Source organism: Myotis daubentonii, chromosome 19, assembly GCF_963259705.1.
Source record: "Myotis daubentonii chromosome 19, mMyoDau2.1, whole genome shotgun sequence".
Taxonomy (NCBI): Eukaryota; Metazoa; Chordata; class Mammalia; order Chiroptera; family Vespertilionidae; genus Myotis; species Myotis daubentonii.
The window spans coordinates 28,029,438-28,048,157 of NC_081858.1; the positions used below are offsets into that span (position 1 = coordinate 28,029,438).

Below are 18,720 nucleotides of genomic sequence, written 5' to 3' on the forward strand. Positions count from 1 at the left end.
TGGTGAATTGTGCTGCTATGAACATAGGGGTGCATATATCCCTTCTGATTGGTGTTTCTGTTTTCTTGGGATATATTCCTAGAAGTGGGATCACAGGGTCAAATGGGAGTTCCATTTTTAGTTTTTTGAGGAAGCTCCATACTGTCTTCCATAGTGGCTGCACCAGTCTGCATTCCCACCAGCAGTGCACAAGTGTTCCTTTTTCTCCACATCCTCTCCAGACTTGTCGTTTGTGGATTTGTTGATGATAGCCAGTCTGACAGGTGTGAGATGGTACCTCATTGCTGTTTTGATCTGCATCTCTCGGATGATTAGTGACTTTGAGCATGTTTTCATATGTCTCTTGGCTTTCTGAATGTCCTCTTTTGAAAAGTGTCCATTTAGGTCCTTTGCTCCTTTTTTGATTGGATTGTTTATCTTCCTTTTGTTAAGCTGCATGAGTTCCCTGTAAATGTTGGAGATTAAACCCTTATCTGAGATAGCATGGGCAAATATGGTCTCCCGTGCAGTGGGCCCACTCCTTCTGTTGCCTCCAAATCTTTCGCCATCTTTCTGAACGATCCAAAGAGGCTACTGCAAGCCCACAGGCGAGGTTCCTCGGGACTGTTCGCTTCGCTGCGTGGTCCACGTGAATGGAAGGCTGCGCGCGAACGGGGAAAAGGACGTGGGGCCGACGGTTTTTGGTCCCTCGGAGCCACCGTCCAGGCGCGGGCCGCTCACAGCCGCCGTGTCCCTCGGCGGCCGCCGTGCGTCCGTTACGTGGCAGCTGCCGGCGCCTGCCAATCCGCGGCGCCCGCATCAGCCCCCGCGGGTGGCGCAGCCGGAAGGGGCGGGGCTCAGGCGGTGGCGGCTGGGAGGCAGCGGTGGCGGCGCAGGCGGCAGCTCTGGAGGCCGCAGTCCCGGACCTGGCCTCGGCCCCAGCCCCGCCATGGTGACGCTCGCTGAGCTGCTGGTGCTCGTGGCCGCGCTGCTGGCCACGGCCTCGGGCTACTTCGTCAGCATCGACGCGCACGCCGAGGAGTGCTTCTTCGAGCGGGTCACCTCGGGCACCAAGATGGGCCTCATCTTCGAGGTGGCCGAGGGCGGCTTCCTGGACATCGACGTGGAGGTGCGGGCGCGCTGCCCGGGGCCGAGGCGGGGTCGCGCGGCCGCTCGGGGGTTGGCGGCGGCCGGGCCGCGCGCGGGGCCTGCGGAGGGCGCGGGGCTGGGGGGGAGGGCGGGCAGGGAGGCCGCTGTCCGAGTCCCGGGAGAGGCCGGGCCACCGCGGCGGCCACGCCGTCTCGGCCCTTGGTCCCGCCGCCCGCGCGGTCCCGGGTCCCGGGCGGCCCTCGATCCGGACCCGCTGCTCCGTTAGAGGCGCTGGGCTGACAGCTGGACGGCGGGTCCCCGGGGACCTCTCGCGGGGCTGAGTCGCCCGGGGCGGAGGGCGCCTCTCAGCCGCGGCGCGGCGCCGGCAGGACTCGGTCCGGGGAGCGGTGCCCTCCGTCCCGACGCGATCCCCGTGGGCACGCGGCGTGGGAACTTCGGGGAAGCAGATCGGAAGTTACCGAGGGCTCCCGGCCGACGTGCGCGCGGTTCTTTACTTTCCCCGGAAACGGCCCGAGCGTCCGACCCGCCGGTGCCCGCCTCCCCGGGAAGTGCCGTGTAGCCCCTCCGCCGGGGACGGAGGCGGCGATGGGCCTCGCATTGTAAGGGGAGCGCTTGCAGTGAAGTATCTGGAGAAACGGGAGGTGAAGAAACCAGTCCCTAAACGGATATACTTTTTCCTTTTTTTTAAACCAAGGGAATGACTCCCCTCTAACTTTTTTTTGGGGGGTGGGGTGGGCGGGGAGTCACGTGGAGTTAATGTTCACATTCACCCGTGGGCATGAACTTACTCGGGTGGAAGGGTTTCCCACGTGGCAGCGAGTTAGGGAGTCGGGCGCAGAGGACGCCATGCACGCGGAGCCCAGGCAGAAGGGCAGCTGGAAGGAGCGACTGGACATGCCCGGGGTCAGCTGTTCCGCCCACGGTGGGCAGTGGAGGGCCTTGTGGAGGGAGCGAGGCGAGCCAGGCCAGCCGCCCTGGGTCCCGGTTGGTGAGAGCTTGGCCTCCTGATGTCCATCTAGGCCAGTGACGGCGAACCTTCTGAGCTCGGCGTGCCAGCGTTTTGAAAAACCCTAACTTCACTCTGGTGCCCTGTCACATAGAGAAATTTTTTGATCTTTGCAACCATAGTCAAAGACTTATATTTTTGATATTTATTTTATATAGTTAAATGCCATTTAACAAAGAAAAATCAACCAAAAAAATGAGTTCGCGTGTCGCCTCTGACACGCGTGTCATAGGTTCGCCGTCACTGCCCTGGTCCTTCCCTGGGCCTCAGGCCTCTCGGGTAACGCGGGTGCCTCCACCGGTTGGAAGTGATACCCAGGGAACCCAGGGCTGCCCCTTGCTCGGAAGTCTTAGTTTTAAAGAGGCTTCTTGCTTAAAAAAAAGTATATGTTTTTTATAGATTTCAGACGAAAGGAGAGGGAGGGAGGGAGAGAGAGAGAGAGAGAGAAACATCAATGATGAGAGAGAATTGTGGGTTGGCTGCCTCCTGCACGTCCCACACTGGGGATCGAACCCGCAACCCGGTCAGGGCACATCGCACTGTGACCTCCTGGTTTATGGGTCGCCCCTCACCCACAGCCACGCCAGCCGGCGGGTGAGGTTTCTCGCCTCTGACGGTAGTGGCTGTGTGTTTGGGCGGGTGGTGGAGGCAGCAGGCCACATAGACACGGGGTGTCAGGTGCGTTTTTCCTTCGGAGGGGTTTGCTTTAGGTTGAAATAGACAAATGTCAGCGTTGACAGGGGATGAGATACACAGCCTGTTTCCTGGCCGGAGCCCGGTGGGCGGGGCGAAGTGAAGAGTGCATTTTGAAATTTACATTTCCGCACTTACACGTTTCTCATTTGACATCTTTCCCGACATCTGCGTTTCTCTCCTGCCTCCAGATTACAGGGCCTGATAATAAAGGAATATACAAAGGAGACCGGGAGTCCAGTGGGAAATACACATTTGCTGCTCACATGGATGGAACATACAAGTTTTGCTTTAGCAACAGGATGTCCACCATGACCCCAAAGATAGTGATGTTCACCATTGATATTGGGGAGGCCCCCAAAGGACAAGACATGGAAACAGAAGGTGAGACGGGCCCTCAGGAGTGTGCCCCCTCCCAAGAGAGAATATTAATTCTGCTCACTTTTGTCATCGAATGGAATATTTATTTTGATTTCTTATTCTAGTTTCACCACTGTCCTTTTTCCTCCCAGCCCCCCTGCCTCTTGTGTCATCCTGTCTTTAAAGGCAGAAACCTTTTGTGAAACACTTGTTTACCCAGACCTCCCGATTCACAGAACGCGGTTTCTGAAGTTCGAGTTCCTGTTCTAGCTCTTTACAGTGGCCCCGGCAGCAGCCTGCACTCTGTGCTGCTGTGAGCGAGCGGTTCCCTGGGTCTGCGGGTGCTTGTTCTTGAATTTGCCAGTCCTGGCCCTTCCTCTTCGTTTGCTCCCTTGTGAACATGACTAGTTTGGCTAAACATTTTGTTTTATTTTTTGTGTTCATATGTTAAACGTTCCTTTAGGTGGTGGAGACACCTGGGATGGTAGGTGGATTGCCTTTTTGCACACGTTTGCTCGCTGTTCCCTAATTTCTGCTTTCCTTCTTTCTAACCTCAGTTTGTTGGCATGAGAGTGGTTTTTGTCTTAATGAAACAACAACAACAACCCTACACCTAATTAGAGTGAGTGTTTTTTGTGGTTTTTATTTGGTTGACAGGAGATACAGTTAGGTCGCTTTAAATTAATACCGCTGGAAAATAGCCGTGGACATTTTAAGTGAATGCGAAGGGTGGACATGTTCGACTATAATTGGACAAGCAAGTCTTAAACATAGTTAATAGCAAGTGGTCCTATTGACTTTGTCGGAGGTATTTTATAGCCTTGTTTTAATGATTATTAAAGCTTTCTAACTTGAAACTTGGTTGGATATGAAATACAGTTCTAAGAGCCATGTCCAGATTTTGTGACAAAAGTTCTTTCAACCATACATTGCAGCTAGATGGGTTTTCATTCCTCAGCTGACCCGCACTGAGCCCTGAATTGATTCTCTGGATGAATTGTTTACCAGGAGCCAGCGGTTGGCACTGGGGGAGGGGCTGCTCACCCTGCAGGTGAGGGTTCTGGGGAAGGAGCAGGCCCCGCATTTTATACTGTGGCCCTGATAACGTTTGCTGTAGGTACTGAGCAGACAGTGGAGTGATTATATCCTGAAGACGTGGTTAGGTTTTGAAGTCTCTGGAACTTAGAAGCTCATACTACTTAGTAATTCCTGCTCTTGCTTTTCAGGGCCATTTACAGGGTAGGACTTGGCTAATTTTCAAGAAGAATTGGGAGTTTGAAGGGCTTTGTGTTTGTTTGTTTTCTGGAAATTAGTCCTTTCTAAGTAGTTAGAAGCCGTTGGCTGATGAATGTGAATATTGAATTAATCTCTAAATAATCCTTAACACAATATTTAAAATTCTTGCTTTTGCTTGTTCATGGCAGTGAATGGCAGCTGTCAAGCCTTCCTCTAACGCAGTGGTTCCCACTCGGGATGATTTTCGCCCCCAAGGGCCCCTTGGCGATATCAGGAGCCAGTTTGACTCGCATGGCTGGTGGGTGCACCGGGCAGCTGCTCACAATGGAATTACCTGGTCCCCAATGTCGGCACTTCCGCCCCCAGGAACCCTGCGCTCCAGGGCCCCGTAGCACGCGCGTCCGGAGGGAAGGGGCGAGGGGGTCTGAGTTGCAACCCGGCACGGACAGTGGGGGCCCTGGGCTTCCCTCCGGACACGCAGGTCCTCCGTGTCCTCCGTGCGCTGGGGAATTCCCGATGACGCCCCTCCAGGGGGCCCTCCGGGCAGAGATCGTCCTGCCCGTTCCCCATCGCCAGAACACGGTGCTACCGCAGTGTGCGCCGGCGCTTCAGAGCTGTGGGCTCCCCTGGGACCCGTTCCGGGCCAAAGAGGACCCGCTGTCGGCCTCGTGCAGCTGAGCTTCCCGGCAGAGCTGCTGCTCCCGCAGGGGCTCCCGGACGGTGTGGAGCGGCGGCGGGTTTTCCCAGGAATGTCTCTGTCTCTGCTCAGCCTCCGAGATTAAGAGTCCGTTTGATTCTGCCCCTCAGTTAACAGTAGCGTTACTAGGAGTAGGTTTCGATCTCAGTTTAATATTTATAGATCAGTGCCGGGGTGTTGCCGGGACTGCCTTTCTTTGATACTTTGTGCTCCGCCCTTCCGTTCTCCCTCCTTGGTCAGCGGTCAGGACGGTGAGCTTCCCGTAGCAGCAGTTCCGTGAATTAATTCCTGAGGGTGTCTTCCTTTAGTCAGGATTGTGGAGTATGTTTTCTACCCTGAAAGAGATTTTGTTTACTAGGAATGGACTTTAAAGAAATGCTTTGAGAATTAAGTTGTCATCAAGGATCCAAAATGCTGTCGGAGCCATTTCTAAAAATAGCTGCTTTTGTATGTCCTCTCTGAGGGAGATTTTGATTGCTTTCTGCGTATTTCTCAGAGAGATTCCTAAGCCGTGCTGACTGTTTCCCAACCCCCTGCAGCTCACCAGAACAAGCTGGAGGAAATGATCAACGAGCTGGCCGTGGCCATGACCGCGGTGAAGCACGAGCAGGAGTACATGGAAGTGCGGGAGAGGATACACAGAGCAAGTAAGTCTGGTCACAGGGCTGCTGGCCCGCGGCAGGCGTGCGCCAGGGCACGCTGGAGCGGCACCACCCGCCGCCGGCCTCCGTTTCCCTCGTGTGGAAGTTTTGCAAACATCATACTAATGCACTGACTTAAGAAGCACCCGTGCGAGGCTATCTTTTGAGTAGATGTGTCTGTGGAGCTTTGTACTCCGCCAGCTTACTATTGGCACATTGCTCCCCTGGTTGCAGGTCTTGTGGGGACCCTTGAGTTTAGGAGAAAGGACATTCACTCAAAAAGGAGACTTGAGTGCTGTGTCTACCTAGTTATTCTAAAAAGTTGAGGCTATAGAATTTGATCAGAAACTTGGAAGAGTGTGATATAAATCGAGAATAAAATATACAGTCACGACTGTCACTTTAAGAACTAACTCCTTAGCTAGTGAGTGGATAAATCATGAGACTTGTTCCGGGTTGGTAGTGAATATCAATATTGGTCCATGAAACTGAGAAATCTCCCCCACCTAGAACAAATGCCACGTACACAGTAGGTGCTCAATAAATGTTTTTTGTTTTGTTTTTTTAAAGAGACACATTTTGATTTAGTAAGTAGTGCTTTCTGGGTAACTGTGATCTTGAAATAATCCCTTAATTTTGTTAAAAGTCAATTTTCTGATTCAGCAAAAAAAAAAAAAAAAAAAAAAAAGATTATAATGTAGGGATGTTTCAATGTGAGGGAGAAAGAACGTTGGTTGGATTTTAACCCTAGAAGTGTTACCTTGGGCAGGTAACTTTCTCTCTTCCCCATACGAAATAAGCAGATTATACTTGACTGTACTCTGAACCTTAAAGGTCCATTTAAGTCTAAAATTCTCTGCTTCTAACTGTCGAGTTGCTTGGGGACAAAAGTATTTAAAGTACTACGAATGGTGTGCAAATATGACTTTCACACAGGGTAAGAGCAGGGGATGATTTTCATGCCTCTCTGTTGTTGCTGTTAAATTGTGTTTGTTTGTTTATCCTCAACAGTCAACGACAACACGAACAGCAGAGTGGTTCTCTGGTCCTTCTTCGAAGCTCTTGTTTTAGTTGCCATGACGTTGGGACAGATCTACTACCTGAAGAGATTTTTTGAAGTCCGGAGGGTTGTTTAAAAAGCCTTTTTTTCTGATGATCCGAAACTCATAATTCACTGTTTACCAAACATCTTGGTCATAATAATGTCATTTAGTTCGTATGTTTTTATTTCCTGAATTGTACATTCACAGCCTATGTTTCTTGGTGATTAATAGATATTGGGAAAGTGATAGTAAGAATTTGACATTTGATTGGCACAATGTATTTGAATTCTGCCTCATTATACAGGCCCTTCCAGAGCTTGAACACTGTAAGTGAAATGTAGGCATGTAGTACTTCTTACATCTTCTTTTGTTTTCACAGAATGCAGTTTGTTCAGGGTAGTACTTTACTAAAGTGACTGCATTCTTTTGACCCCTTATCCTGAAGTTCAAGTCATTGAAGATTCGTTTTGTTTAGTTCTTAAGAGAAACAACAGTCTGAATGGACATTTTCTACCCACCTAATGGCAGCTCTGTGACTGCAGAGTGTGCTACCAGCTTGGTTCTTTTAGACTTCGTCTATCTTGTTTTTGCGTTAAAGATAAGACAGCCCAACAACATCCCCCCCCCCCCCAAATTTTTACTTAGAACTTAAGGACGTCGCCTTTACTACATTGATGACACAGCGAATAACCTTCTGTTGATTTCCGCCTAACCTTGTAAGAAGTCTCTAGTAGAGTCAGTTCCCTGGGGTTGCAGCGGCGTAGCGCTTGTGCTTCCTCTGCTGGCACACTCTCCACTCTGGGCACCTGGGAGGTCTGCATTCACGTCATGGGGAAATCTGGTTTCTCACGCACACGGCGGAGCCTCTCGGATTTCGTTGCAGTGAGTGAGATACAGCCACTATTTTAGTTCTGATCAGTGGCCTTTGGCCACTTGTTAATGAGGGTACCGACAGCACTGTCAGTACTAGGGTTTTGGTTTTGTTTCTCTTGGGTCTTTTTTGGCACATGTGAATTTTATTTTGTATAAAACGAAATGACTTTCTCTTGGTCTCTGATGATGTGTTTAAAATTGAAGGAGCCTCAGGTTTGGTGTGGGGATGATCCAGGATTATGTTGTGACTGATGTATTTTAGTTACTTGTACATTTTTTTGGATCTTTGCAAAGGTAAAACTACAAGTAATGAGTTTTATAGAATTAATTTAAATTTGTTACCGGTTTTCATGTTCAGGACAAACACTTTTTCAACCTTGGGTGAAAATACTTGGCAGCAGCTTAAGGTGACTGAGTTTTACCTTAGGACAACTGTTGCATGCCAGTTTTTCTGCGTGTGTGAGAACACACTTCAAAATTGAATTAAAATATGTAAATTTAAATTTGGTTGTGTATCGAATCTGCCCCAGGGTCAGTAAATAAACAATTCTTTTTAAAAACAGTCTTTGTATTCTGTTTTCTATATTGATTATTCACATTTATTATATACCCGTTTTCTATTCATAATTGGAATGAGCCATGTCCATGGTTTCTGAGTGTTACTTTTTATATCCGTAAACTTGATGATAGTGAACAGGAGCCCAATGTTAGGTTCCCGTGTGGTTTCTTTCACGGGTCAATGTTTACATCTTTTATTCCATGTGGAAAAAGTAGTTTTGGGTGGTTTTTTATTCATCCACCTGTTGGATGTGGGGAATAAGTTTAAGAGAGAGATTTGCCGAAGGCTCCCAGGTGGAGTGACCAGAAAACTAAACCTCCCCTTTAGGAATGGTCCCCTCCCTCCCTTCACTGGGGGCTGCCAGCAGTACGAAAGCCTGGCATTGACTGAGCACCGGGGAGTGTCCTGGCAGGATGCTGAGCGACACCGTCGGTCTCATTATTCCTCAAAACCACCGTTACGCTGGGCGACATTATTCTTATTTTGGAAATAAACGGGCTCGGAGAAGGTCCAGAACGTAGTAAGCAGAGCCCCAGATGCAGGGGCAGCGCTGCCCTTTCCTCCGGCTTCGTTTTCAGAGCTCTGCGCACGTCCGTCTATAAAAGTGCTCAGCGGGGTTTTGAGGAGGTGAACATGTTTCAGTGAAACTTGCCTTGGGCTTTTATTTTTCACTTCCTTTAGTTTAAGACGTTTATTCATCCCCAAATACTGGCCGTGTACTTCCTACCAGGGGAGCCACTGGGATGCAGAGGAAAATCGCCCATTGTGGGGTTTACCTTCCAGCGGGGAGATGACGTCTGTGAGTTACACCAGTGGCAGGCGCTGTGGGTGAGTGGCTTTGGCAGGAGAGGAAGCCTCGCTGAGATGATAGGGGAACCCCTGGTGAAGTAGCGGAAGCCTCGCGCATTAACGGAGAAGGGGGTGCCCATGGGGCCCGGCACCGAAGCTCGCTGAGTGCGCGGTGCCCCAGCGAAGAGGAACACGTGGACGACACGGCAGGGTTCTAGTCTAGGATCTGATCGCAGCTTCCTAGGAAGGCAACCAACATCTGTCACGTACCGGACACGGTCCCCTACTGTTAACCGGGGCTCGGCCCGGGTCCATTCCTCCGGCCCGCACGCGGCACTGTGCTGCCCTCTGCCTCCCGCGGCGGAGAAAGAGACGGGGCACCATCCCTCCCGCCCAACTGCCGCTCGGGGTGAGAGGCGCCCCGGCCCCGGTGGCTGCGCGGACGCCGGACGGGCAGCCCTGCACCTGCCGGGCCCCCGCCGCCCGCTTTCACTGCCCCCTTATCCGCTTCCCGGTCACCTGCGGCGAGGACGCCTTTCCGCTCCCGGGAACTTCGCAGCCCGAGCACGGTTCCCGGCCGGACCGGTCGGCGGGCGGAAGCGGAAGTGTTCGCTGCGGGCGTTCCGGAGGCGGTGGCAGCGGGGCTCGCTATGGAGCACGTGACGGAGGGGTCCTGGGAGTCGCTGCCGGTGCCGCTGCACCCCCGGGTGCTGGGCGCGCTGCGGGAGCTGGGCTTCCCGTACATGACGCCGGTGCAGGTACCGGCGCGGCCGGGGAGGAGGGTCCTGCGGGCGCTGGGGCAGGTGGAGACCCGCATGGCCGCGCCGCTCCGTGCCGCCGGCGGTCTCCGACCAGTGCCCTGCCGTCTCCCCTCTAGTCCGCCACCATCCCGCTCTTCCTGAGGAACAAGGACGTCGCGGCCGAAGCGGTGAGTCCGTGTGCGGACTGCCCCCCCCCCCCCCCCGTCTCCCTCCGCAGGGAGCCGCGGGGACGAGCCGACCACGCCCGTGTCCCCCCGCAGGTCACGGGCAGCGGGAAGACCCTCGCCTTCGTCATCCCCATCCTGGAGATCCTCCTGCGGAGGGAGGAGCCGCTGAAGAGGAGTCAGGTGAGGCGGCCCGGGCCGCGCACAGTTGGCTGGGAAGCTGGTCAGATGCTCGGACAGCAAACGGGGTGAAGTCTGTTCTCATGGTGCGCGGATCCTGCCTCTGGGCCGGTCTGCACCGGAGACTGATCTGCAGCTCCCGCTCCCCCCGCCCCCCCCCCCGCCAGTGCGAGCAGCCCCGGGGTTGAGCAGGAGACACTCCGCCGTGATGTTTGCATTTCTGCGGGAGACCTCGCTGTTAGACCGGCCCGCCTGCGCGCGCGCCTTATGGAGAAAGTGTGTTAGACAAGCCGCCTTCAGGTGGAGGACGTGCTGGTGGCTGAGTTCAATGTCAGTGAGTTCAGAGGACATTTTAAATCGTCGTCTTTAAACAGAAACCTAAGCCAAACCTCTATATCGATTGGTGGATGCAAAGGGGACCCGAGGCTCCCAGGAACCTCACCCCAAAATGCCCCCAGGAGCACTGGTTCAGTATTGGCTGGTTCAGAGTTCGTGGCACTTGAAGGCAGCCGTTGCCAACCTCTCAGACCTCACCGACCGCCAGTGGCCCGGGGACCACCTCTTGGCCGCCGAGAACATGAGGATGGGCTGAGTGAAAGTAGTGGACGTGCACCGGGTCCCGGGCTGCTCACAAGCCCGGGCAGTGAGGTGGAGGGTCCGGGTGCATGTGCTCAGCTTCAGCCCGGTGCACTGCTCATCGCGGCTCCCTCCCCCGCAGGTTGGAGCCATAATCATCACACCCACCCGAGAGCTGGCTGTTCAGATAGATGAGGTCCTGTCGCATTTTACGAAGTCCTTCCCGCAGTTCAGGTAAAGGGGATGCAGGGCCCCTGTTGGCCACGGGCCGGGACTGTGCCTGGCCTGCTCAGGACCTGTTTCCTGTTTCAGCCAGATTCTCTGGATCGGAGGCAGGAATCCCGGAGAGGATGTCTCGAGGTTTAAGGAACACGGGTACGTTTCCTCGCTGCTCGGTTCTTTGCTTGCCCTTGGCCCTGAACCCAGGAGGAATGGATGCATGATCTCAGCTTAACCGGGAACTCCCCTCCCAGCAAGGTGTTTCCTCCAGGCCAGTCTCCCTTTTTACTCTCTGGCTCCTTCCTTTCGGCCCTCCCGGACCCTCCCTCCAGCGAGCCCTACCCCTGCAGGAGGAGGGACGTGTGGGCTGTGGCCCCCCAGCTCTCCCCAGTGACTGCACAGGGCTCAGGGCCCTGCTTTGGTCACTCTGGGCTCTCTAAGTGGCCTCATCCCTCCTGGTGGTTTCTGACCTCGCCCTGAGCCCCAGGTCCGCACACATCCACTCGTCTGCCTGCATCTCCCTGGCATCTCCCAGCGGTTGCAGACAGGTCTAAAATGGGGGCTTGGGATTTCCACCTGCACGTCACCTGGAGTTCCCCGTTCATCTGTCCTCCCGCTCACGTGTCTCCTTTCTCTCCACTGGGATCTAGGTGACTTCTTCGGGGGTTGGACATAAAATGTGTTTGGAATTACAAATTACCCCCAAGATCAGAAAGTGTGGTCAATGTTAACTTTGTTCTCCAAGTGGGAACATCATTGTGGCGACTCCAGGCCGCTTGGAGGACATGTTCCGGAGGAAGGCCGAGGGCTTGGACCTGGCCAGCTGCGTGAGGTCCCTGGATGTCCTGGTGTTGGATGAGGCAGACAGACTTCTGGACATGGGGTTCGAGGCCAGGTACTGGATTTCGGACTCGATTGGACACATGAATTTCACAGCATTAGATTGTTTGCTCCCTCAAATTCTACCCCACAATATAAACTCCAGTTCTTCATCTTTTGAAATTTTATTCATTTTTTTCCTTAACCCTCACCCGAGGATATGTTGAGAGAGAGAAAGAGAAAGAGAAAGAAACATTGATAGGTTGCCTCTTAATGTGCCCTGATCAGGAATCGAACCCTCACCCTTTTGGTGTACAGGATGGTGCTCCTACCACCTGAGCCTCCTGGCCAGGGCCCAGTTCTTCATCTTAAGATGCATTTCCCTTCATGGTTTCTTTTAAAGTTTGTGTGTGTGTGTGTGTGTGTGTGTGTGTGTGTGTGTGTGTGTGTGTTAATAAACAGCTCAATTGGGTTCTGAGTCCTATGTCATACAATTCAACCATTTAAAATGTGCAGTTCACTGGTTTTTAGTCTCAAAAAGTTTGTCTTAATTTCACTTTCTTTGAACTGCCCCATTTTGTGAAAGCACAACTATGTGCTTACATAGAGAAACTGGAAAAGTGGGAACATAAAGAAGAAATAAAAGGCACTCATCACCTCACCTCTCAGTAACATTTGCTGTAAATACTGCGATAGTTTCTCTTTCAGTCTTTCCCAAGTTTAGTATAATGTAATGTTTAGTATCATCATGTAATGTTTGCTGGTTATGCCGCTATGTAGGGGTTCAGTTTGCACCCTTTTTTCCAGCATAAACAGCATCCTGGGGTTTTTGCCCAAGCAGAGGAGAACGGGCCTGTTCTCGGCCACCCAGACGCAGGAGGTGGAGAACCTGGTGCGAGCAGGCCTGCGGAACCCCGTGCGCATCTCTGTGAAGGAGAAGGGCGTGGCGGCCAGCAGCACCCAGAAGACCCCCTCGCGCCTGGAGAACCACTACATGGTGAGCCCCGGATGCTCGTGCGTCCGGGCGGCCCGGCACAGTGGTGCCTGGGGTCTCGGTGCAGCCGTGATGGGACTCAGTGCCGGGGTGTGTACTTGAGTTTGCTAAGGGGCAGATCTTAAGGGTTCTCACAGAAAACCAAGGTAACCATGTGGTGTGATAGGTAATGTTGCCTTTTTTTTTTTTTTAATATGTTTTTATTGAATTTAGAGAAGAGAGAGGGAGAGAGAGAGAAAAACATTGATGAGAGAGAAACATCAATGGGCTGCCTCCTGCAAGCCCCTTCTGGGTATCAGGCCCACAACCTGGGCTTGTGGCCTGACCGGGAATCCAACCAGTAAACTCTTGGTTCAGAGGTCGATGCTCAACCGGTGAGCCACACCTGGCCGGGCAGCAGCCAGGCAGTTACCTTGATTGTGGCCATTGTATCAAGGCCATCACTGTACACCTTAAATACGTGCAGTTTTATCTGCCAGCCAGTTACATCGCAGCAAAGCTGGGGAAGTAGAACACGTGCTCTCTGCTAAAGCAGGGTGCTGCAAAGACTCACTTTTTTTACTTGAACTGCGTTCAGTGAGCTGGGCAGCCTGGTGGACGTTCTGACGCACGTGTCCTGTGTGTGCGGGAAGCCAGGCCCTTAAAGTGAAGGCTGAAATGCAGCATCGCTACGGGAAATAGTGTCGTCAGTGCGTCTGTGTTTATTTTTCTCATTTTCCTTCTACGTTGCAGGTGTGTAAGGCAGATGAGAAGTTCAACCAGCTGGTCCATTTCCTTCGCAATCACAAGCAGGAGAAGCACCTGGTCTTCTTCAGGTAACGCTCCCGGGCTTGGAGGCGGGTCTGGGGTTCAGCCACACACGCGCCCTGGGCTCCCGGCCCTCGGGTTGGCGCTCTCGGTGAGGATGCTTCTCAGTTAGGAATGCTTTTGGCTGCAAATAACTGAAAACTCAGCTCCTGTAGAACGTAGTCCCGAGGAAGGCAGGTCCTGCTGCTCTGTGTTCCGCAAGTCAGGTCCGTGTTCTGCAGTTGTCGCGGCTATATTGACCCCCAGCTGAGAAATACAGCCTGGTACTCACACTCACTCACACGCACACAAAACAAAGACTTTAGGAGGCACAGATTGCATTCAGGATCTCACTGCTTGTGTCCCCTGGCGTGAACTTGTGGGGACAGAGAGGCAGGCACTGAGCCAGGCCTTGGAGAGGAGGTCTGAGTGGCAGGAGGGAGCCGGCTGGGACCTGTAGCCTGGTGCGGTGGGAGAGCCCTGCGGGAGGAAGAGACTTCGGCTCAGGCTCTGCCCTCCCGCCCATGGCCGCTCCTAAGCTTCAGGCCCCTCACCGGCACCAGGTGTGTCGTCAGGTTGGAGCCCTTCCCAATGAAAGGGGGTGCGGGCGAACTTCATTAGCGGGGCGCTGCAGAGCGAGCTCACGGACGCCCAAAGCTGGATGCCCAGCCGTTGGGAAGACAGGGTCGGGGAGCCCCAGAGAGCTGTGTGGCCATCCCTCTCGCGCACCCTCACTGCGACGTCCTGGGGTGACTTGGCGCCCAGACCAGATACCTCGGGTGGATCTGCTTGGGGGGACCTGGCTTACCTGCTGAGCCCGGGAGTCGGTGATGGGGGAGAAGCCGGTCCCCAGAGGGGAAGCAGGAGCGTTTGGAAATCTCATGAAACTTCACATTGAAGATGTCGTTGCTTTTGTTACGGAAGACCACTTCCGTTTAAGCCGTTTCTCGGGGGCCGGGGGCCCCCCTTGCTGCGGCATCCCCTTCAGGCGTGGCATGTGTCCTGGGGGTTCTAGCTCATGCTTGAGGGGAGTTGGTCGGCAGAGAGGGTTGGGGATTTGGAGCTTAGCTGTGGACACGCACAGCAGTCTGCCTTCTCCCGGAGGGCGGGCGTCACTGCGTCTGGTTGTAGGGGACCAGCGGCCCACGCCTGAGCCCTCGGTCCCCCTCGCAGCACCTGTGCCTGCGTGGAATACTACGGCAAGGCCCTGGAGGCGCTGGTGAAGGGCGTGGAGATCATGTGCCTTCACGGGAAGATGAAGTTCAAGCGCAACAAGATCTTCATGGGCTTCCGCAAGCTGCAGAGGTGGGCCTGGCCGGGACGGCACGGCTCCAGCCGCCGCATGTCCCTCTGCCTTGGATGCTCCGTGGGCGTGGTTTACCCCTCCCTCGTCTTCGTGGCCTCTCTGTGCAGATGCGCACCTGCCCCTCTGTCCTGGCCCAGCCCACTTTGCTGTGCCGACTTCCTCAGTCAGCTGTTGGCTTCCCTGAGAGGCTGTAAGCTCTGTAAGAACAGGGACCTGCATGTCGTGGTCACTGTGAGGTCCGGGACCTGTCCCCCGTTGTCCTCGCTGAGACGTAAGGCGCTGGCGATGGAAGGGCGGCACCCCGCTCACGACGCTGTCTCCCTCCCAGCGGGGTCCTGGTGTGCACCGACGTGATGGCCCGCGGCATAGACATCCCCGAGGTGAACTGGGTGTTGCAGTACGACCCCCCCAGCAACGCCAGGTACTGCGCGACCGAGCGCTGCCCTCGGCCTAGGAACCGCCGAGAAATGGGAGTCTCGGGGCAGATAAAATGACGAGTTGAAAATTAAACAGCAAAAATAGGCGAGTGGGCATGTCATGGCTCTCTCGTAGTGATACCAGGTTTTGCAGCAACTAATGGCATTTTCAAAAACTTTTTACAAATTCCTGCAGAAATGGACATGATAACATGTTTAACCCTTTGAATGCTGGGGAGCGCGATTGCGCTCCTCCTGTCTTTTGCCAAAAGTGCCGGGAGTGCTATCGGCAATTTTTTTTTCTACTAGTATTTTATAATACAATCAGCAAACAATATGTGTCAAAGATGAAAACAAATGTAATAAAGGTTTCCTTATGTTTTTGAATATGTAACTTCATTTACTTGTGATTCATAATTTTTTTTCCTAAACTGTAAAATCAGCAAAAATGCCTTGGCAATTTTAGCATAGTTTCTAGGATATTGGTTCACTCAAAGGGTTAAGGAAAACAGTATGTATGACTGATAAATGCTTCCAAGTAGAAAATGCCTGTAACTGAACAGAGCAGTAATAATGGTTCCTTGTCGGTGGAAGCTCACAGGTCATCTTCTTTTTTATACTTTTTGTTGTTTTCCAAATTTTCTACTAGGACCACGTCCAGCCTGTACCACCAGATAAGCATAAATGTAAACACCGTGTAGTCGTGTTTAGTGCCTCACAGAGTCCTGTCTGGTTGGCAATGGATATATAGTCGCCGACGCTCCTGTGTCCACACTTGTCAGGGGCGGGGCTGGGACTGAGCGGTGGTCAGGGCCCCGGCGGCCCTGGGCCTGTGCTTGGCTCAGCACCGTCACATGCGCCGTGTCCTGTGTTCGCAGTGCCTTCGTGCATCGCTGTGGCCGCACCGCGCGCATCGGCCATGGCGGCAGCGCGCTGGTGTTCCTCCTCCCCATGGAAGAGTCCTACGTCAACTTCCTCGCGATCAACCAAAAGGTAAGCCGCCTTCTCGCCCCTTTCCCAGCAGGTGGTCGGGAACTTAGATGGGGGTGCAGGCTCACAGGGCCCGGTGGTGATGGAAGTGGGGGGACCTGGCCGGGGGGAGACCGCGCCTCCTCGCGGGTGGCAGCCCTGGCTCAGCCCCAGCTGTGTCCCTGGTGGACAGGGGTGGGAACGTGGACCTGGCTTTGCCGTATTTTCCAACCAGAAGTTGGGTGGTCATGTGAAATTTTAAATACCTTCGGATCCAGTATAGCACCAGGGCTGGGTTTGGGCTCTGTGGCCTCTGATCGGAGATGCAAGGGGATTGTTTTGCCCTCGGTCGTCTTGGCCCTGGCTCTGGGGGAGCCTTGGGGCAGGAAGTGAGTGTGGGCTCTGCAGTGCCCCCTGCAGGAGATGCAGCCACAGAAGCGCCCGGCGGACCTCCTCCCGAAGCTGCGGGCCATGGCCCTGGCCGACAGGGCCGTGTTTGAGAAGGGCATGCGGGCCTTCGTGTCCTTCGTCCAGGCCTACGCCAAGCACGAGTGCAGCCTCATCTTCAGACTCAAGGGTGAGTCGGGCGTCGGCCCGCGCTGTCTCCGTCCGAGGCTGCTGTCTCATAAATGCTGGGCATGTGTCGGGGTGTTTTCTGAACATCTAACGGGAGGCCTCCTAGGGCTTGGGTAGAGGAATGAGCTGGCTGCTGAGTGTTCCTTCTTAGTACAAACGCAGTTACGTTAGTTGCAGTGAGATCATGAGATCGTTGGGTTAGAAAAGTGATCTGGAACCTCCTGCGGGCCGGTCTCACCCTGGTGCTTGGTTGAATCAGATCTGGACTTCGCTGCCCTGGCGCGAGGCTTCGCCCTGCTCAGGATGCCCAAGATGCCGGAGCTGAGGGGAAAGCAGTTTCCGGACTTCGTGCCCGTGGACGTCAACACGGACACCATTCCATTCAGAGATAAGATCAGGGAAAAGCAGCGGCAGAAACTGCTGGAGCAGCAGAGGAAGGAGAAGACAGAAAACGAAGGGAGGAGAAGATTCGTGAAAAATAAAGCTTGGTCGAAGCAGAAGGCCAAAAGGGAGAAGAAGAAAATGAATAAGAAAAGGAAAAGGGAAAAGGTAAGGCGGGAGGTTTGACTGACTTACCTGCCTTGGAATCTGAGCCCGGGCCCTGGAGGGAGTGTCTCCTGATAGGACTTGCCAGGGAGCTCAGTTCTGTGTTACGGTGACGGGGACGCCCTATGCTCGTGGGAGCCCATCTGAGAGCGTGTTACTCCCCCGGATCCCTGTCACTGAGGCGCTCGGGGCTTGGTCTCTCCTGCACGCAGGGCTCTGACCTGGAGGACGAGGACATGGAGGAACTTCTGAATGACACGCGGCTCCTGAAGAAGTTTAAGAAAGGCAAGATCACCGAAGAGGAGCTCGAGACGGGCTTGCTGACGAGTGCCAAAGGGCCGATCAGGACAGTGGGTCTGGGGACCTCGGATGTGGAGGGGGACGGCTGATTCCGGGGCCGCAGGTGAGCGGGGAGTGCACGTCCTTTCCGGCGATCAGACCTGGCAGGCGGGCTGACGTGCAGGCTGGGGAGGAGGTGGGAGGGGCTCTCACGTCCTGAACGTTTTATAGACGTACCAGCCTGAGGTCCAACAGGAGGAGGAAGTTATTTGGTGTAAATAATAGATGTCAGTATTTATTTGACGGGTCACCTATAATTAAAGAGCTCATTTTTCTGGGCCTATTTTATACTTATTTTTAATGCACTGATGCTGGAGTAGACTTGGTTTCAGGCTTTTTAAAGTTCCCTAGTGCTTTCAGGCTCCCAAGCTCCCTGGGTGCCCCGCCCCTGCACTGTGTTCCCTCTGGTTCGGTACACGGAACACAGGAACGGGGGCCACGCGTTCCCTCTGGTGCAGTGCACGGGGGCCACGTGTTTCCTCTGGTGCAGTGCACGGAACACAGGCACGGGGGCCACGTGTTTCCTCTGGTGCAGGGCACGGGGGCCAGGCGTTCCCTCTGGTGCAGTGCACAGGGCACAGCAGAGCGGCCAGTGGCCCAGGGTTTTCCTTCTGTCCTGAGAACGGTCCCCAGGACTGTCATTGGGAAGTATCTGAGAAATCGAGGCAGCTAGTCATGTTTTGGGAGAGATGCTGCCTTCTGTTGAATAAACTGTTTCCTTCTAATTGACTACACTGTGTGTGTGTACGTGTCTCCACAGCGGGGCCTGGCTCAGCTCACAGCACTGAGTGAGACCAGTCAGTGTTTCGTGTTATTTATTTGAACAGATGCTGAGCGTATTCCCAAGTACAATTGCTAAACGTTCAGGTCCAAAACCTTTAAGCTCCACATCTTTCAGACACAGGGTTTTCGTTTCTGAGCGTTCTGGGCGGCGTCACTGGCGGTGAGCTGCTCCGTTGGCTCAGTGCTGTCCAGGCTGCGCCCTGGCTGGTGTTCACCAGGGGAAGCGATGCTACCTGAGCAGGTGTTTCTGCCCCTTGAGGCCCCGCGGGCTTCGGGCCGCCTGCTCTGTCAGGGGCCTGC

At 53.9% G+C, this 18,720-nt stretch overlaps 2 protein-coding genes across 4 annotated transcripts; both read left to right on the top strand.

The window, feature by feature from the left end:
* Nucleotides 1–821: 821 nt before the first annotated feature.
* TMED2 (transmembrane p24 trafficking protein 2) lies at nucleotides 822–8,200 on the top strand. The gene is made up of 4 exons (XM_059676509.1): nucleotides 822–1,108; nucleotides 2,980–3,172; nucleotides 5,621–5,728; nucleotides 6,734–8,200. The coding sequence occupies exons 1-4, from the start codon at nucleotides 929–931 to the stop codon at nucleotides 6,856–6,858; spliced, it is 606 nt and encodes a 201-aa protein (XP_059532492.1). The 5' UTR covers nucleotides 822–928; the 3' UTR covers nucleotides 6,859–8,200.
* Nucleotides 8,201–9,581: 1,381 nt separating this feature from the next.
* DDX55 (DEAD-box helicase 55) lies at nucleotides 9,582–18,366 on the top strand. 3 transcript variants are annotated; one of them, XM_059676486.1, is made up of 15 exons: nucleotides 9,582–9,744; nucleotides 9,864–9,914; nucleotides 10,008–10,094; nucleotides 10,810–10,901; nucleotides 10,980–11,042; nucleotides 11,632–11,781; nucleotides 12,513–12,702; nucleotides 13,432–13,514; nucleotides 14,659–14,790; nucleotides 15,120–15,212; nucleotides 16,086–16,200; nucleotides 16,585–16,753; nucleotides 17,012–17,301; nucleotides 17,511–18,109; nucleotides 18,187–18,366. In XM_059676486.1, exons 1-14 carry the CDS (start codon nucleotides 9,637–9,639, stop codon nucleotides 17,685–17,687), a joined length of 1,800 nt encoding a protein of 599 aa, XP_059532469.1. In that variant the 5' UTR covers nucleotides 9,582–9,636; the 3' UTR covers nucleotides 17,688–18,109; nucleotides 18,187–18,366. The 3 variants fall into 3 exon arrangements, with proteins under 3 accessions (XP_059532469.1, XP_059532470.1, XP_059532468.1); XM_059676487.1 differs by having other exon boundaries at nucleotides 18,219–18,366; XM_059676485.1 differs by having other exon boundaries at nucleotides 17,511–18,094; nucleotides 18,173–18,366.
* The last annotated feature ends 354 nt before the right edge of the window (nucleotides 18,367–18,720 follow it).